Here is a 16,108-nt window from a genome sequence, read left to right as displayed (position 1 = left end):
AGGCTGTGGCTGCCTCCTCCCTGGGGGTGCTCAAGGCCAGGTTGTATGAGGCCTTGAGCAGCTGAGTCTGGCTGAGAGGTGTCCCTGCCCATGGTGGGGAGGTTGGAGCAGATGAGGTCCCTTCCAACCTGAGCTGTTCCATGAGCCACATCAGCACAGAACCTTTCTGCAGTGATGAATCTTTGTGCTTTAGCAGAGTCACTGTAGGTTTTTTTTCATATGAAACCACACAGCCTGTTTTTCTCCTGGAGCAAGAGAGTCTTTTCCTCATCTTGCAGAAGTTTTAAGGACATTTAAATTATGCTCTGCTACGATATTTGAAGATGGAGAGTTGCAGGAGCTCCTTCATATTCATTATCAGTGTGGAAGGGGCACAGTGGTGAATTTTATACTTCCCCACCTGCAGCAATAGCAACCTCTGAATCTTTAAAATAGTAACCCAGACCATTAGGTGCCTTCAAAAATCCATCTCAGTGCTTCCCTGGATCTTTAGGTGTCTAATTACTGCAGCTGGTTGGAAAGCTTCAGGAGGCAGTCTTTATGTGAGCAGATAAAAGTTAAAGTGTAGAGATGTTTCTCCATGAGTTTGTGGCAGTTTTGATGAAAATTCCAATAACAGAGATTTGCCCAAAGCTTTAAAGAAATGTTCAAAAAGGGGAAATTTGCTGTTCTGGTATCTTAGACTGTGACAGGTTATCTGAACTGGGAAGGAAAATGAAAGTAATATAGTATGAAATTTAGGGGGTTTCAAAACAACCCAAGCAGACTATTTCTGGCCTCATGCTCCACTGGAGACTTCTTTTTCTTTGCTTTTATAGTTTCATTCAGATGCTCTGAACAAACACAAACCAGTGCTGAGATTTGACCATCTCTTCCAGCTAGCTTTAAAATCTAATTTGCAGTCCCAGAGCTCAGAACAGTATTGTACCAGCTTCACCCTGAAGATCCACTATGGAGTAAGAGATGGATGTGTGCAGTCATTTGCCAGACACATGTTTGTGATACCTACCAGTATCCAAGGCCTGGAGAGCTGCACTAGCACAGGAATCTCAGTGAAGTACTGCAGAAAACCTCAAAGCCTTGATGAACTCATTTAGGTTCTTAGTTGTAGACCTCAAACTTCACAGCACTCCCTAAGTGGAGATGATTTGATGAATCTGTTAAGAATAACTTAGTGACAGCAGCAGTACTTGGGATGGCTCCAAGGCTGTCATGTGAGTGTGAAGAGCGCTGAGCTCTCCTGTTGTAAATCACACTCTAGCTGCTTGATGAACTGAAGCTGGTTACTCTTAGAAGTACTTCAAAGTTTTCAAAGACTTAACTAGATTTTACTAAATACAGCCCAAAACCATAAATGAGTCTAATCCACCACTAAATGTCCAAGAGCAGATAAAATAAAAGCTATTGCTCTTAGGAGAAATGCCAGGAACCAGCACCATTCAATTAGGTAACCAGATTTGATTTCCTATAGTACTAAAATTGCTTAATTGCCTGTGAAAATTGCCTGATGCACTATGGGTTAAACCCCCTGCTCAGAGCATTCTGCCTGTGGCCAGAATGTCTGTCTGCAAAGGGACTTTGTTAGGGGGTGAACCCCCAAATTTCAAACTGAAACTGAAGGTAAACTTGTAAAAATTCCCTTAAAAAAGTCTTGTCTGCAGCCTGAGTGAACTGAAAGGAGTGTGATGGTTTGAAACTGTCTTTTTAATTTTTCCTTGCAAAGTTCAGAACAGAGAAAGTGAAAGAGTATAAATAAGTCACTATTGGGTGTAAGAAAGCAAAATAATGATTGTTCTAAACACTTCCATTGGATAGATAGAAATGTTTAAGAACTATTACCCAAAACAAAGTGGGCACTCTGCACATTCTGCGTTCTGCAGTGGGGGCAGTTGCTGGGCTGTCTGGCTGCTGTTCCTTCTTCTCTTCTGGCTGAAGATAACACACTGACCTTGGCAGCTAAGTTAACAACTTTCTGCTTAACTAACTGTGCTTCTCTGTCCAGGGGGGTCTGGGAAGAATCTCCTGGGAGAGAGAGAGGCCCCTTTGGGAGGGTCCCCTTGGGGAGAAGCAAAGGGAGATCTGTTGTGCTTTTCTGTTGATTGTATATATTTGTAAGTGTTGTGAATTTTGTATATTTGTACATATTCATAGAATCATAGAATCAAGAAGGCTGGAAGAGACCTCAAAGATCGAGTCCAACCTGTCACCCTAAACCTCATGACTATCTAAACCATGGCACCAAGTGCCACGTCCAATCCCCTCTTGAACACCTCCAGGGATGGTGACTCTACCACCTCCCTGGGCAGCCCATTCCAATGGCCAACCACTCTCTCTGTGAAGAACTTTCTCCTCACCTCCAGCCTAAACCTCCCCTGGCGCAGCTTGAGACTGTGTCCTCTTGTTCTGGTGCTGGTTGCCTGGGAGAAGAGACCAACTCCCTCCTGGCTACAACCTCCCTTCAGGTAGTTGTAGACAGCAATGAGGTCACCCCTGAGCCTCCTCTTCTCCAGGCTAAAGAGTCCCAGCTCCCTCAGCCTCTCCTCATAGGGCTTGTGCTCAAGGCCTCTCACCAGCCTCGTTGCCCTTCTCTGGACATGCTCCAGCATTCATTGCATTTCATCATAGATTTTACACTCTGCTTGTAAATACAGCCTTCATTTGCTTCCAGACTGGGCTAGCCTGGTTACTTGTTGGGGGGGTGGGGAATTTCAGCTCACACCGACACACTTTTTATTTTTGGCGCCCAACGTGGGGCTCGATTGCTTGTATGATTTATTTCTGCTCAGATTAGGAAGCAAAATGAAGCTGTTTTGGATTCTGAGTCATTCTATTTTATCTATTATCAGTGTGATTGTCTACAGATGGGCTGTTTCCTGCATGATAGACAAGCTTGTGAGATATGTGGCATATAAGTCATTTCTTTGGGTTAAGAACAAGTTACTGAATTTTGGTGAATTCTGTTGTGGTCTTATTGGGCTAAGAAGATATGGTAACTCAACTATGGATCTGCTAGCAGACACATTTGAGTTTGTTATTCCTCTTACAGCTACAGAGGTTCTTTGGTACCTTAGACATCTTGTGCTAATCTTAATTTTGTTGCTCCTTGGAATAATCATATGGCTACTGATAGCACTGTGTCAAGAAAGACATAAGGCTACTTGCTCTTCCAACTCTGCTGTGAATGTGAAAACCAATCCAGTAAATTTGGTGGCCACTGTAAGCAGAAAGCGTAAAGGAGCTGCAGGAGGAGATGCAGATGCTGCAGGAGATGGTGCAGATGGAGATGAGGGTCCTTCTACTCAGGGTCCCTCTGTTAAGAAAGATCCTTCTGGTGAGGAAGAGAGGGTTAGCCTTAAAACTCTGGTAGACCTCTTGAGACCCCACATGGATGATGGAGATGTAGGTCATGATGTAGACCCTGGTAGATTAGCAACTGCTGGTAGTGCCTCTGAACTCAAGGAAATTCAGCGGAGGATTACAACAGGATTATGGGGACAGCAACCTCAGGATGATGATGATGATGATGATGAGGATGACATACAGTCAGCTAATGCACCCAGACAGGAAATTAGACATGTGAGAAAGGATTACATCAGAGGAGATAATGAGCCAGTCCTGTCTTGGCTAGCCAGGTGTTTTGATATGGGAGCCCCAGCATTGGTGGTAGGTGACAAGTCGGCCTCTCAGTTGGGGATGCTCTCAAAGGATACAGGCATAGACAGGCACCTAGGCAAGTGCATTGGTAAAGTTTCTCTGTGGGCACGCCTCCTACTGGCAGTCCTGCTGAGGTACCCCAGCAGAGATGATTTACCATGGAACCCTAAGCCTTGGACCACAATAGCTGAGGGAATCAAGCGTCTGAGAGAGTTTGCTGTGAGAGAAGTAATGTATGGAGATCATAAGACTCTGAATCCTGATGAAATTCCTGTTGGAACAGGCCTTGTCAAAAAGCTCATTAAGCTTGCTCCTCTGTGCTGGTTTGAGGCCAGCCAGAACATCTCTTGCCCCGAAAGGGACAAAAGAATGACACACGCAAACGGATTGGAGAGTGATAGAAAAAGTTTAAATGGAAAAACGAATCGGTGAAGCTACAGAAAACTACAAACTACAAAGCATAGTGGAAAAGAACATCCTAAAGCATACAGAATCCCCTCACAGGATTCCCAAAAGCTTCCCAGTCCTCCCTTCCTCCCACCTGAGGGTCTACCCAACCCCTCAGGGCTCTTCCTTCCCCCCCCTCCCACTGCTAGGCAAGTCTCAGGCTGGCCAGGTCTGAGACTGCCCCCCCCTCCATTCTCCTGCTGGCATTAGGCCTAGACAGGCCTAAGAGGCCTTGAGGATACTCCCCCGGCATTACCCGATAAGAGAGGACATCTCCCAGGGGAGCAGAGGGAAGAAAGAGGAAGAGAATGACTCTGCAGATGGCCTTATAGGGCGTAGGATTTATGGGTAGAAATACGCCATTTCCTGTGTCCACCCCTCTGGGTGGGCACCCAGGACACCAGAGGTGTATCTCATGTAGCAGTGGCAGGGGGCATCCAGCCTAAACTGCCACACTCCACCCCTTATTTCATACCCATAATTCCTGCACCCAAAACATCCTCCTAATTACGCTACTATTCTGGCAAGCAGGATTGTGGCAAGAAATTATGGTGGAGTGCCTCCTACTGTTGGCCATTTCACTGACCAAATGAGGCAGTTGGAGGATAGTCTTGCACGTACTTCTTTGGTTTCAGCCATTGAAACTCTGTCTGGAGAAATAAAGAATTGCATGAAAGAGCTGAAGGAGGAACTTAAAACCTCCATATCCAACTTGATGAAGGGGGATGATTCTGATTCCTCTTCCTCCAGATGGATACAAGTTTCAGCTGTTAGGAACAGATGTGCTCCAAGGAGGCCATTCCAGAACAGGTCAAACCAAAACAGACAGCAGAGGCAATCACGTGGCAGTATCTGGGTAACTCTGCGTGATCAGTTTGGTGAGAACATGAACAGATGGGATGGTCAACCAACTTCTGATCTTTTCAAGAGGTTACGGGAGCTGCAGAGGGGCAGATCCCGAGGTAACAATACCAGGAGGGTAGCTGTCGCTTCCTCGGTTTCCCAGAACAACTCTGATAGCTCCAACAGTGATCCTAATTCTGGTGCTGGACATTGTGCCAGCTGTACATGTGGAGGTAATCCCCACCATTAGGGGTGCCCTGCCTTCCGCCAGGGGGAGGTAAGGGATAATGGAGATAACAGAATCTATTGGGATGTGTACATCCAGTGGCCTGGCACTTCAAAATTTCAGAAGTACAGGACCTTGGTTGACACAGGAGCTCAGTGCACCATAATACCAACAAATTATCAAGGGGGAGAATCTATAACTATTCAGGGAGTCACTGGTGGATTTCAAGAGTTAAGATAGAGGTTGATATAAGTTTAACTGGGAAGCAGTGGAAGAAACATACTATTGTAACAGGACCTAATGCACCTTGTATTTTGGGAATTGACTTTCTGAGAGAAGGGCGTTTTAAAGACCCTAAGGGTTACAAATGGGCTTTTGGAATAGCAACTGTAGAAATTGATGGAGGGAAATTGAAGTTGTCCATTAGACCTGAGCTTTCAGATGAATCTGCAGTTGTGGGACAACATGAGATAGAGGATGTAAAGCTGCCGGTTGCTTCTCAAACTGTGCATCACAGACAATACAGAACCAACCGTGACTCTTTGGTGCCCATTCAAAACTTGATTCATCATCTGGAGAGTCAGAAGGTCATCAGCAAAACTCATTCACCTTTCAACAGTCCAATCTGGCCAGTGAGAAAGCAGAATGGAGAGTGGCGTCTGACAGTTGATTTCCGTGCCTTGAATGAAGTAACTCCACCCATGAGTGCAGCTGTACCAGACATGATGGAACTCCAATATGAGCTGGAATCCAAGCAGGCCAAATGGTATGCTACCATAGACATTGCTAATGCTTTCTTCTCTATTCCCATAGCAGAGGAATGCAGGCCTCAGTTTGCCTTCACCTGGAGAGGCATTCAGTACACATTCAATCGTTTGCCCCAGGGGTGGATTCACAGTTCAACCATCTGCCATGCAGTGATCCATGATGCTTTGGAGAAAGGTGGAGCTCCAGAACACATTCAGTTCATCGATGACATCATCGTCTGGGGTGAGACTGCTGAAGAAGTCTTCGAGAAAGGTAACAAAATCATTGACATTCTCTTGCAAGCTGGTTTCGCTATCAAGCGAGACAAGGTGAAAGGACCTGCCAGAGAAATCCAGTTTCTGGGAGTGCGGTGGCAAGATGGTCGCCGTCACATCCCAATGGATGTGATAAACAGAGTCTCCACCATGGCAAATCCCATCAACAAGAAAGAAACTCTGCATTTCTTAGGCATAGTGGGATTTTGGAGACTGCACATTCCTGGATACAGTCAGATTGTGAAACCTCTATATGATGTGACTCAAAAGAGAAAAAGTTTCCAATGGGGTCCTGAGCAACAAGCAGCCTTTGACCAGATCAAGCGAGAGGTAGTCCAAGCGATGGGTCTGGGACCTGTCCGAACTGGTCCAGACATTAAGAACATTCTGTACACAGCTGTGAGTGACAATGGTCCAACCTGGTGCTTGTGGCAAAGAGCTCCAGGGGAGACACGAGGACGTCCTCTTGGTTTCTGGGGTCGTGGCTACAGAGGCTCAGAGTCAAACTACACTCCAACAGAGAAAGAGGTTTTAGCTGCTTATGAAGGAGTGAAAGCTGCTTCTGAAGTGATTGGAACTGAGTCACAACTTCTTCTAGCTCCTAGATTGCCAGTTCTGAATTGGATGTTCAAAGGCAAAGGTTCTTCACCACATCATGCAACAGATGCTACCTGGTCTAAGTGGATGGCTCTGGTAACACAGAGAGCTCGAATGGGAAATCTGGAAAGGCCTGGTTTGGTGGAGGTGATCACAAACTGGCCAGAAGGCACAAGCTGTGCAAAACCTCCAGAGGAGAGAGTAACTCATGCTGAGGAAGCTCCTCCTTACAGTGATCTGTCTGATGATGAAAAGAGATATGCTTTGTTCACAGACGGTTCCTGTCATCTTGTTGGGAACAAGCGGAGATGGAAATCTGCAGTGTGGAGCCCAACGCGCAGAGTTGCAGAAGCGAGAGATGGAGAAGGAGAATCCAGTCAATTCGCAGAGGTAAAAGCTGTCCAGCTAGCTCTTAACATAGCTGAACGTGAGAGATGGCCAAAGCTTTATCTCTACACCGACTCGTGGATGGTAGCCAATGCCTTGTGGGGTTGGCTGAAAGACTGGAAGAAGAATGGCTGGCAGAGGAAAGGAAAGCCAATCTGGGCTGCAGATCTGTGGCAAGACATTGCTGCTCATATTGAGAGAATCCCAGTGAAAGTGAGACACATCGATGCTCACATTCCTAAGAGCAAAGCTACTGAGGAACAACAACACAACCATCAGGCAGATCTAGCTGCAAGAGTTTCCCAGGTGGACACAAACTCTGATCCTGATCCTGATCTTGACTGGAAACACCGAGGTGAGCTGTTCTTAGCTCGGTGGGCCCATGACTCGTCAGGACATCAAGGCAGAGATGCAACCTACCGATGGGCTCGTGACAGATCCATTGACATTTCCATGGATGCTATCACACAAGTCATCCATGACTGTGACATTTGTGCTGCTATTAAGCAGGCAAAGCGGATCAAGCCCTTGTGGTACGGTGACCGATGGTCCAAGTACAAGTATGGTGAAGCCTGGCAGATTGACTACATCACTCTACCTCGTTCTCCATCTGGTAAGCAGTATGTGCTGACTATGGTAGAGGCGAACACTGGATGGCTGGAAACTTATCCAGTTCCTCATGCAACTGCACGTAACACCATTCTTGGCCTGGAGAGACAAATCCTGTGGAGACTCGGAACTCCAGAGAGGATTGAGTCAGACAACGGAACTCAGTTCAAGAACAATCTTGTGAAAAACTGGGCCAAAGAGCACGGCATCGAGTGGATATTCCACATTCCCTACTATGCACCAGCTGCAGGGAAGATCGAACGCTACAACGGTTTGCTGAAAACCACTCTCAAAGCCATGGGGGGTGGATCTTTGAAAAACTGGGAGAAACATTTAGCACAAGCAACCTGGTTAGTGAATAGTAGAGGTTCAGTGAATCGAGCTGGACCTGCCCAATCAGATTTGTTGCGAAAGGAAGAAGGTGATAGAGTTCCTGTTATCAGAGAAAAGAATCTGTTAGGCAAAACTGTTTGGGTATTTTCTCCTTCAGGAGAGGTCAAACCTGTCTGAGGGGTGGTTTCTGCTGAAGGTCCTGGTCACACCTATTGGGTGATGCAAGAAAATGGTGAAATTCAGTGTATTCCACAAAGAAATCTAACTTTGGCTGAGAGAGGTTAAATTCAGAGTGTTGCGCAGACACAGCATCGCGCCTAAGAGGAGAGTCCATGAGATCTACGGTGCACGAACCCTGAGAGCCCTGAGTCACCTGAGAGTCCCTGTTCCTTTCTTTGCTCCATCTGCAAGGAAACAAGCTGTTTGCTGTTTTTCCTGTGATTTGACTCTTTTGAATCATCTACATCTGAAATAGCCGGAATGGACTATGGTCTTTATTCACCTATTGTTGTAGATATTATTTTAGATTAGATAAATGATAGTAGCAGCCAATGGAATTGTTTAGAAGGGGTGGACTGTGATGGTTTGAAACTGTCTTTTTAATTTTTCCTTGCAAAGTTCAGAACAGAGAAAGTGAAAGAATGTAAATAAGTCACTATTGGGTGTAAGAAAGCAAAATAACGATTGTTCTAAACACTTCCATTGGATAGATAGAAATGTTTAAGAACTATTACCCAAAACAAAGTAGGCATTCTGCACATTCTGTGTTCGGCAGTGGGGGCAGTTGCTGGGCTGTCTGGCTGCTGTTTCTTCTTCTCTTCTGGCTGAAGATAACACACACTGACCTTGGCAGCTAAGTTAACAACTTTCTGCTTAACTAACTCTGCTTCTCTGTCCAGGAGGGTCTGGGGGGAAAGCTCCTGGGAGAGAGAGAGGCCCCTTTGGGAGGGTCCCCTTGGGGGGAAGCAAAGGGAGATCTGTTGTGCTTTTTCTGTTGATTGTATATATTTGTAAATGTTGTGAATTTTGTATATTTGTACATATTCATTGCATTTCATCGTAAATATTAGACTCTGCTTGTAAATACAGACTTCATTTGCTTCCAGACTGGGCTAGCCTGGTTACTTGTTGGTGGGGGGGGAATTTCAGCTCACACCGACACAAGGAGCTAAAGGGTCGTGTCTTGCCCTTCAGTAATCTGTAAACTGCTTTCATCGTCTTTGCTCAGGACTGAAAATGCTCCTGTCCTGCCTGTGGCCAGCCAGCACTGTCTTTTGGGAGTTCACCAGTCCTGGGCAGGTGTTTCAAAAAAAGGAAAGATCTTAACTGGCTATTTTGACCAAAAAAAAAAAAAAGGATAAATGACCTCCTGGGTTTGGTGCTGCTTGGAGGAGTTCTTCTGCAGCAGACTTCTTCTGACCATGGCAGGGTACTTGACATTTTCTTCCACTTTGCCCTGCAAAGTGCAAATAACTCCAAGCTCTTATGCTACTCCCCAGCCCACTTCTGCTCAAATGAACTGTGATTGTGAATGCATTTTTAAATATTAGAATAAATAGTTTCTAACTCAGCTGATTTGGACAGACCAGAGTAGGGAGTGAGTCAGGGCTTTGTTAAACAGGATCTGGTGCACATCTGTGTGTCAAACAAGCTCCTGAGTGGCCCAGAGGAGCTGCCCCTGTGCTGCCTCCTCAGGTGGCTTTAGCCAGACAAGCTCAGTTCAGCAGCTTCTGGCCACTCTGGTTTTGTGATCTGGCAGTTAATTTCTCCCTCCAGATAGAAGATTGTTCCTGTGTCACCCTGCACAGTGATTTGTACAATGCACAGCCCTGTGGCCCTGTTCCTCCTTAGGCAGCATCCTTTTGTGGAGCTGCAGCAGGAAACACTCATGGGCTTGAACTGCTCCTGGGGAGCTCTTTGCCTCTATCTGATGCCTCACTATGACTGCAGTGCAGTGATGTCTTCCCTCTGAGCACTGCCCAGAAACCTAGAGGACGAAATTTTCCCAACCAGAACAAGGGAAAGACAATATCAAGCACACCAATATCCTCTGATACAAGCAGAGATCCAAAAGAAATGTCTCTAATCAGCCATCAGTTTTACTATTTCCTGGAAAATGAAGTTAGAGCAATAATGAAGACATCTCAGTGCAGGAGATCCTTAAAGCAGCCAGGAAGTGTTCCTTCACTTCTTTGCAGAGCTTATTCATGGACAGATTCTAGCCTTGGGTGCACGTTGTGTGCAGCTGGCAATATCCATTGTGGCAGTTCTGCAAGCCCAGGCAAGCATATTTCTGCTCAGGAGCAGTAGTGGTGGCAGAGAGCACCTTGTGTGCTCCCTGTGCAGATTGCTGACCAGGACCTTGATATTTCCATACAGAGATCTGCCAGAGTAAACCTTGATTTTGCCATTGTTTTCTGTCTGGACTCTGGCAGGCTCATTTAGCTCACTGGCATTTCCCAGGCTGCAGGCCAAAATACACTCTGGTAACAAGAAGACGTCAGCACAGTGTTTGAGACACACCAGCCCCTTGTGTAAACCTCTTGGAGTACTTGGGAAATTCAAATTATTATCTAGATAAGGGGAGCAAAAGGTGAGATACATTAGCACTGCTGCAGAAAAACATTGACTAGGGAAGCTGATGCAGTTCCCAACAGTGTGCCAAAGCCAAGCTCCCTGTGATAAAAGTTGGCCCAGGGAAAGGTCCAGCACCAGAGAACTCAGAGATCCTTGCTTGTGTCTTCACAGGGAAAAAGAGCAGCAGAGAATTTGGTCTTTAAACACAGTTCTTATCAGAAATAAAACCAGTGGCACAGCCCTAAGATTCTTGAAGCTAGTGAGCATCCTTCTGTTGGTTTGATGGATATTGGAACACGTTCAGATGCCTTTAGATAGTGATGGTAGCAATGATGTGTTTCAGTAATCTCAGAGGGAAAACTGCCTCTCAGCATTTGCTTCTCTTCTTCCCTTTTTTGTGGAGTGTAATAACATGCAAATCTTCCCTGCAGGATGCAGATCCAAGCTGTCATGCCAGCTTGCATGCCAGGCTAACCTCTCCTGCAGGGGACACTGGATGCTGCACACCCGAACACCTTCCCACCAGAAAGTCACCTTTGCAGAAGGAGATAGACCTGGGGTGCAGGTTCATCTGAGACTGTCAGTGCCAGGGAGCTTGGCCTGTGACTGCAATGAGAGCAAAGCTTGGCTTTGTTTGCCATTTTAAATAGGGAAACAAATTGGATTAAATGCCTGGTGATGCTCTGGAAATGGCTCAAATGCTTGGTCAGCCTCTCTGGTTCTGGATCAGGACAGAGAAGCCTGTGCCAGCTAGCTCTCATGAAGAGGTGGTGAGGGCTGCCCCAGGGGGGTTAGGTGCAAAGAAGGAAATGCTTTCTGCCCACTGTTTTTACTCAATGAATTATGAATTTGAATTTAACCAGCCCCAGGGCTATCATGAAGGCATCTGCCTTGATGGACAAGGAAAGTGAAAGAATGTGATCAGCAATAATCTTAGGTGAAAACTGAACAGCAGAGAAGGGACACAGAAGACCTTGCACTAAACTCTAGATTTGAGACCCTGGAGATCTGGGAGCTATTTATGAGTCTGGCTCTAATGAGTCTGGCTTGCATTTCATAGAATCACAGAATGGTTTGGGTTGGAAGGGACCTTTAAATGTCACCCAGTCCAAGCCCCCTCCAGTGAGCAGGGACATCTGCAACTCGACCAGGTTGCTCAGAGCCCTGTCCAGCCTGACCTGGAATGTTTCTGGGCATGGGGCATTTACCACCTTTCTATCACATTTTGCAGGGGGATGAGGCAGAAAGGTTTCTGATTCCCCTTATTTTGGGCAGTGAAATCCTTCTTTGAAGAGGAACAACCTTTGTGACTTCCCCACCAAAGGGATAGGTGGGAGTGGGGGCATAACTTTTCACCTAATGATCTTAAATGAAGAGTGATTTCTTGGAGGTGTTTAACTGGAAGCACTGTTGTTAGTAAACCTGAGTTAGGAGAAGACTTGAAATGATGGCTGAAGAGATTGTTATTGGGGATTGTTAGAGCTGTGTGAGCACATCTCCATTACACCAATCTGCATCCATTACTGTGTAGCACTTGGCATTTGTTTTCTTTTATGCTGGAGATAACTCACCCTAATGAATGAAGGCTCCATACCATCAGAGACCTTTCAGTAGAGTAAGCAGTTCAGAGGTGTAAGGACTCTGGCAGAGGGTGCTGGCACCAGGCTGCTTGATGAGTAATAAGATTTGGTTATTAATGTCAAAAAGGCACAAACTGTAAATTGAATTCTGCTCTGTAAGAGGACTAGAAAATAGCCTCAGCCAAGCACAAGCTGACACAAAGATAAAAGCAAGAGAAAGAAAAGGATCATGGCTGGGTGGGAAATGTGAGTCACAGGCAGGGCAAGCTGTGTAGGAAGATGCCCTCCCTAGGCAGCCAAGTTTAAAATCTTGCCTCTGTTAGACACTAAGTTACTGTTTGTCTGTGTGATCTACTTCAGGTGCTCTGGCAGGGGGGTTGGACTAGATAATCTTTCAAGGTCCCTTCCAAGCCCTAACATTCTGTGATTCTGTGATTGTAATTCCCAGCTGAGCTCCTCTTTGGGAAGTGACCCCAGCACAGTGTTCTTGCCCATTAACTTCTCCAACAAAGTGACACATGCCCAGAAGTGTGCAATTAATAGCTTCCAATTCTATGATTCTGTGGCTCTAGGATTCTCTATCATGCTTCTTCCCTCTGGTCACCTTTTCTGCTCTGTTAAGTACTCCTTTCCTTTGTAAGGGACTCCCCTCCATAACCACAAGGTATCCTCATCCCTACAGGGGTTATTCCTCTCTTTTAAAAACAAGAGAAGGTCAACTCGCAGCACAAAGCTGAGCACTTCACAATTCCTTCCCTTATTCAGTTCCTTCTGGCTCCTGAGTGGCTGTCAGGGTGTAATGTCACAGCCACATGTCTTGTATTAGTGATGGGATGGAAGAGAAGAATGCTGCTGGCTGCCTGCAGCTCCCAAGGAGGACAGTGTACACCACGTGCTGAGAAGGTTACACAGCTCAGGCCCCAGCTGGAAGCTGGTTCTTCTAAAACAAGCTGGCCTGATGCCACCACCCTCTGCAGCTCACTCTGCCAAGCACCATCACTGGTAATTAACAGGAATGAGGCATTTGGTGATTTCAGTGCTGCTATATTTGTCTTGGGTTTTCCCACAAGAGAAGGACTGAGGGAAACAGAGACATTGATTTTTCCAGCTGTTAATGTGGCTGTTGGCAAAAGCAAACACAGAAGCTTAAGATCTCTGTTTGTAGTGTGCAGCTATTTGCTTGCCAACCACCACACACTCTGACAGCCCTGTTCTTGGAGAGGCATTGATGACATTCAGAGGTTGCCCTTTTGTCCCTTAGACCAGGGAAAATCAGAAGCTGCTCCTCTGACACTGCTGTGCAACAGACACTGGCTCATGCCAAGCCTGCCAGCTGCAGAGGTTTGGGTTTCTGTCCCACAGGATAGATTAGTGAGCTCAGCAGTGTCCAGCTGCCAGGCTGATTGTGGTGGAGTGTGCCCCTCAGCACCAGGGTAATTGCTCTTATTGGAGTGCCCCATGGTGAATCTGTGCTCTGCAGAACTCTGAAGGCAGAGCTTTGTCACAGCTCTTTAAACATATCCCAGAGCTTTTGAGGGATATGTGCATATGGATCAGGTACAAAGCTGTGTTTCTTCCTTCACCATCCATGCAGTCTCATGAGATCAACTCTCAGCCTGACCATTTGCTCTTGTTTCTTCTTCTCAGGCTGTGAAGAGCTACTAAAAGATGTCCTGTCTCCTGAAAACTCTGAGCCTCAGCACTATGAGCCACAGTATGTTGATTACTATTACCAGGTAAGAGAAGCACTAATTCTGTCTCACATTGGTGGGCTGAGGAAGCCCCTGGAGTGCTGTGTGGTTGGGGCATTGTCAGTGCTGTTGGTTTGCTTGGTCTGTTGACTCTTCCTTCCTGGATTCATGACTGTTTGCAGGCCTTCCATATTGGTGTCATGCACTGACCACAGGGTAGCTGTCAGCTGGCATGAGAGTATTTGGGATTTGGGTAGCATTGCTCTCACAAGCCTCAGTATTTGCTTAGCAGTGAAGGGAGACATCACACAGAAGTTCACTGACACCACACCAAGTGGAAAACAGTGATTTGTACCTAATTGCACATCTGCTGTCACCCAAAGATCTGCTGTGGAAGGTGCTGGAAGACAAACCGTAAGAGGGCTGCAAACTGCACCACTCCTGCCACTTATCCATTCCTGTCTGTTCAGAAAGAGTTGATCTGGCAGTGCTGTGGTGGAAGCCTTGCTGATCACTCCTGGGTAGGACTTCTGATGTCCACCAGCCCCCCTTGTTGTTGCAGTGGGCAGCATCACTGCAGAGAGCCCAGCAGCTGTTTGTGCACTTTTACTAGGCCAGTGCAGCATTTGTGCAGCCCCTGAGCAGAACCAGGTTCTTCCCCACCTGCCCACAGGGCAGATGAGCTGTCATGGTGGGGAGAGGATGTTCTACATCCCATGCTCATCCCACAGCTCCTCTGCACAGCTGCCCTCCAGAGGAGATCTTCCATCTGCAAGTCTTTGCTCTTGAGGTGCAGTGTGGAAACCACTCGCTAGATGTCAGTTCAAGACTGGTAAAAGGCTGTGAGCAGGCTTGGCACTGGCTGTAAGCATCTTCTGCCTGGCAGAGAGTTGGAGTTTTCAGTCTGATGAAACAGAGGAGAACTGAGGCCTGGGTGGATTTGAGGCTATCCCATTAATGAGATTTGTTCCCTGTTCCCAAGGAAGCACACACTGAAAACATACAACCCCTCCTGCCATCTCCCAGACTTTCCTGAGTGTGAATTCCTGGTGATGCAGTCAGGTTTTTGGGCAGCTCCCAGTGGCACAAATGGTAGTTGCCTGCCTAGTCTGATTTTCATCCCAGTACAGCCTTTGCATGTCCATCTGATTCTCAGGTGCAGTCAAATTGTCAAGCAGTGGAAGGATGCATCTGCTGTGATGGCACAAATAAATATTTCAAAAGGGAATTAATCTTCTTTATTCCACCCCAGGGGTTGTGCTCAGACAAGAGCAGGTGCTGAGCTGGTTCATTGTTTTGCTGTCTCTGTACTCACAATGTGATTTGAGAGGAAGAGGAGGTTTCCCTTGTCACTCTGCTTTCACTTTTGCTTCCCCAACCAAGTGCCCACTCTCTGTGTTGTAGCTTTCTGAAGCCCAAAGGCAGAGACCTGGAGAGGTGAAGGGGATGACAGGAAGTGGCAAGAGCCACAGGGAGGTGCTGAACAGATTCAGATATTTAGAAAGGTTGAGTTAAACCAGCAAGAAAGTGCCAAACTTCCAGCCTTTAACTGCAACCAACCAGATGCAATTAATTGAAATTGATCCACAGACTCCCCTGACACCAGCAGCTTGGGGCACATCATTTGGCATTTTCTATATGGTCTGCTTTTACTCTTTGTTTTTCCTTCACTATGAAGAAGAACAAAAGCTGTCAAGCCTTTAATGTCTAAAACTTTGTCCAAGAAAGAGGAAAAAAAAACCCAAAATCCCACTGTATATGCAATTGAAAGTGCAAAGACCATTCCCTGGAAGGTTTCTAAAGGTCTATCATGAGAGGCTGTGTCAGTGATATCTCAGGTGAGGGGAGAGCCCTTCCTTTGAGCTCCAGTCTGGTCAGGTGCGACACAGAAAGCAAGGAGCAGCACTGGGTTCCTACAGGGCTCTCAGAGCAGTGGGAAATCTGTTGACTTCCACCAGCAGTGGTTCAGGCTGCAAGGAGCATCTTCTGTCTTTGGAGCAGAGCAAGCTGAAGGGTGAGATTGCAGTTGGGGGTTAGGAGCTGTAGAGCCCCTCAGCTCCCTGCCCCTCTGTGAATTCAGTCTGCAGACTTGCTGAAGGGCTTCATTGTGCTCCATCCAAGGCACTGCTTGTCAAGTGCTGT

At 46.5% G+C, this 16,108-nt stretch overlaps 1 protein-coding gene across 1 annotated transcript in view; it reads left to right on the top strand.

The window, feature by feature from the left end:
* Positions 1-16,108, top strand: part of RAB11FIP4 (RAB11 family interacting protein 4) — a 113,477-nt gene that overhangs the window by 37,982 nt on the left and 59,387 nt on the right. Inside the window, exon 3 of the mRNA XM_054393812.1 lies at positions 13,923-14,011. Within this exon, the coding sequence (XP_054249787.1) occupies positions 13,923-14,011 (89 nt within the window). The remainder of the gene's footprint in view (positions 1-13,922; positions 14,012-16,108) is intronic.

The sequence above is a fragment of the Indicator indicator genome, chromosome 29 (genome assembly GCF_027791375.1).
Source record: "Indicator indicator isolate 239-I01 chromosome 29, UM_Iind_1.1, whole genome shotgun sequence".
NCBI classification, from domain to species: domain Eukaryota; kingdom Metazoa; phylum Chordata; class Aves; order Piciformes; family Indicatoridae; genus Indicator; species Indicator indicator.
Note: the sequence above shows the minus strand (reverse complement) of the source record. Positions and strands in the feature narration are given on the sequence as shown.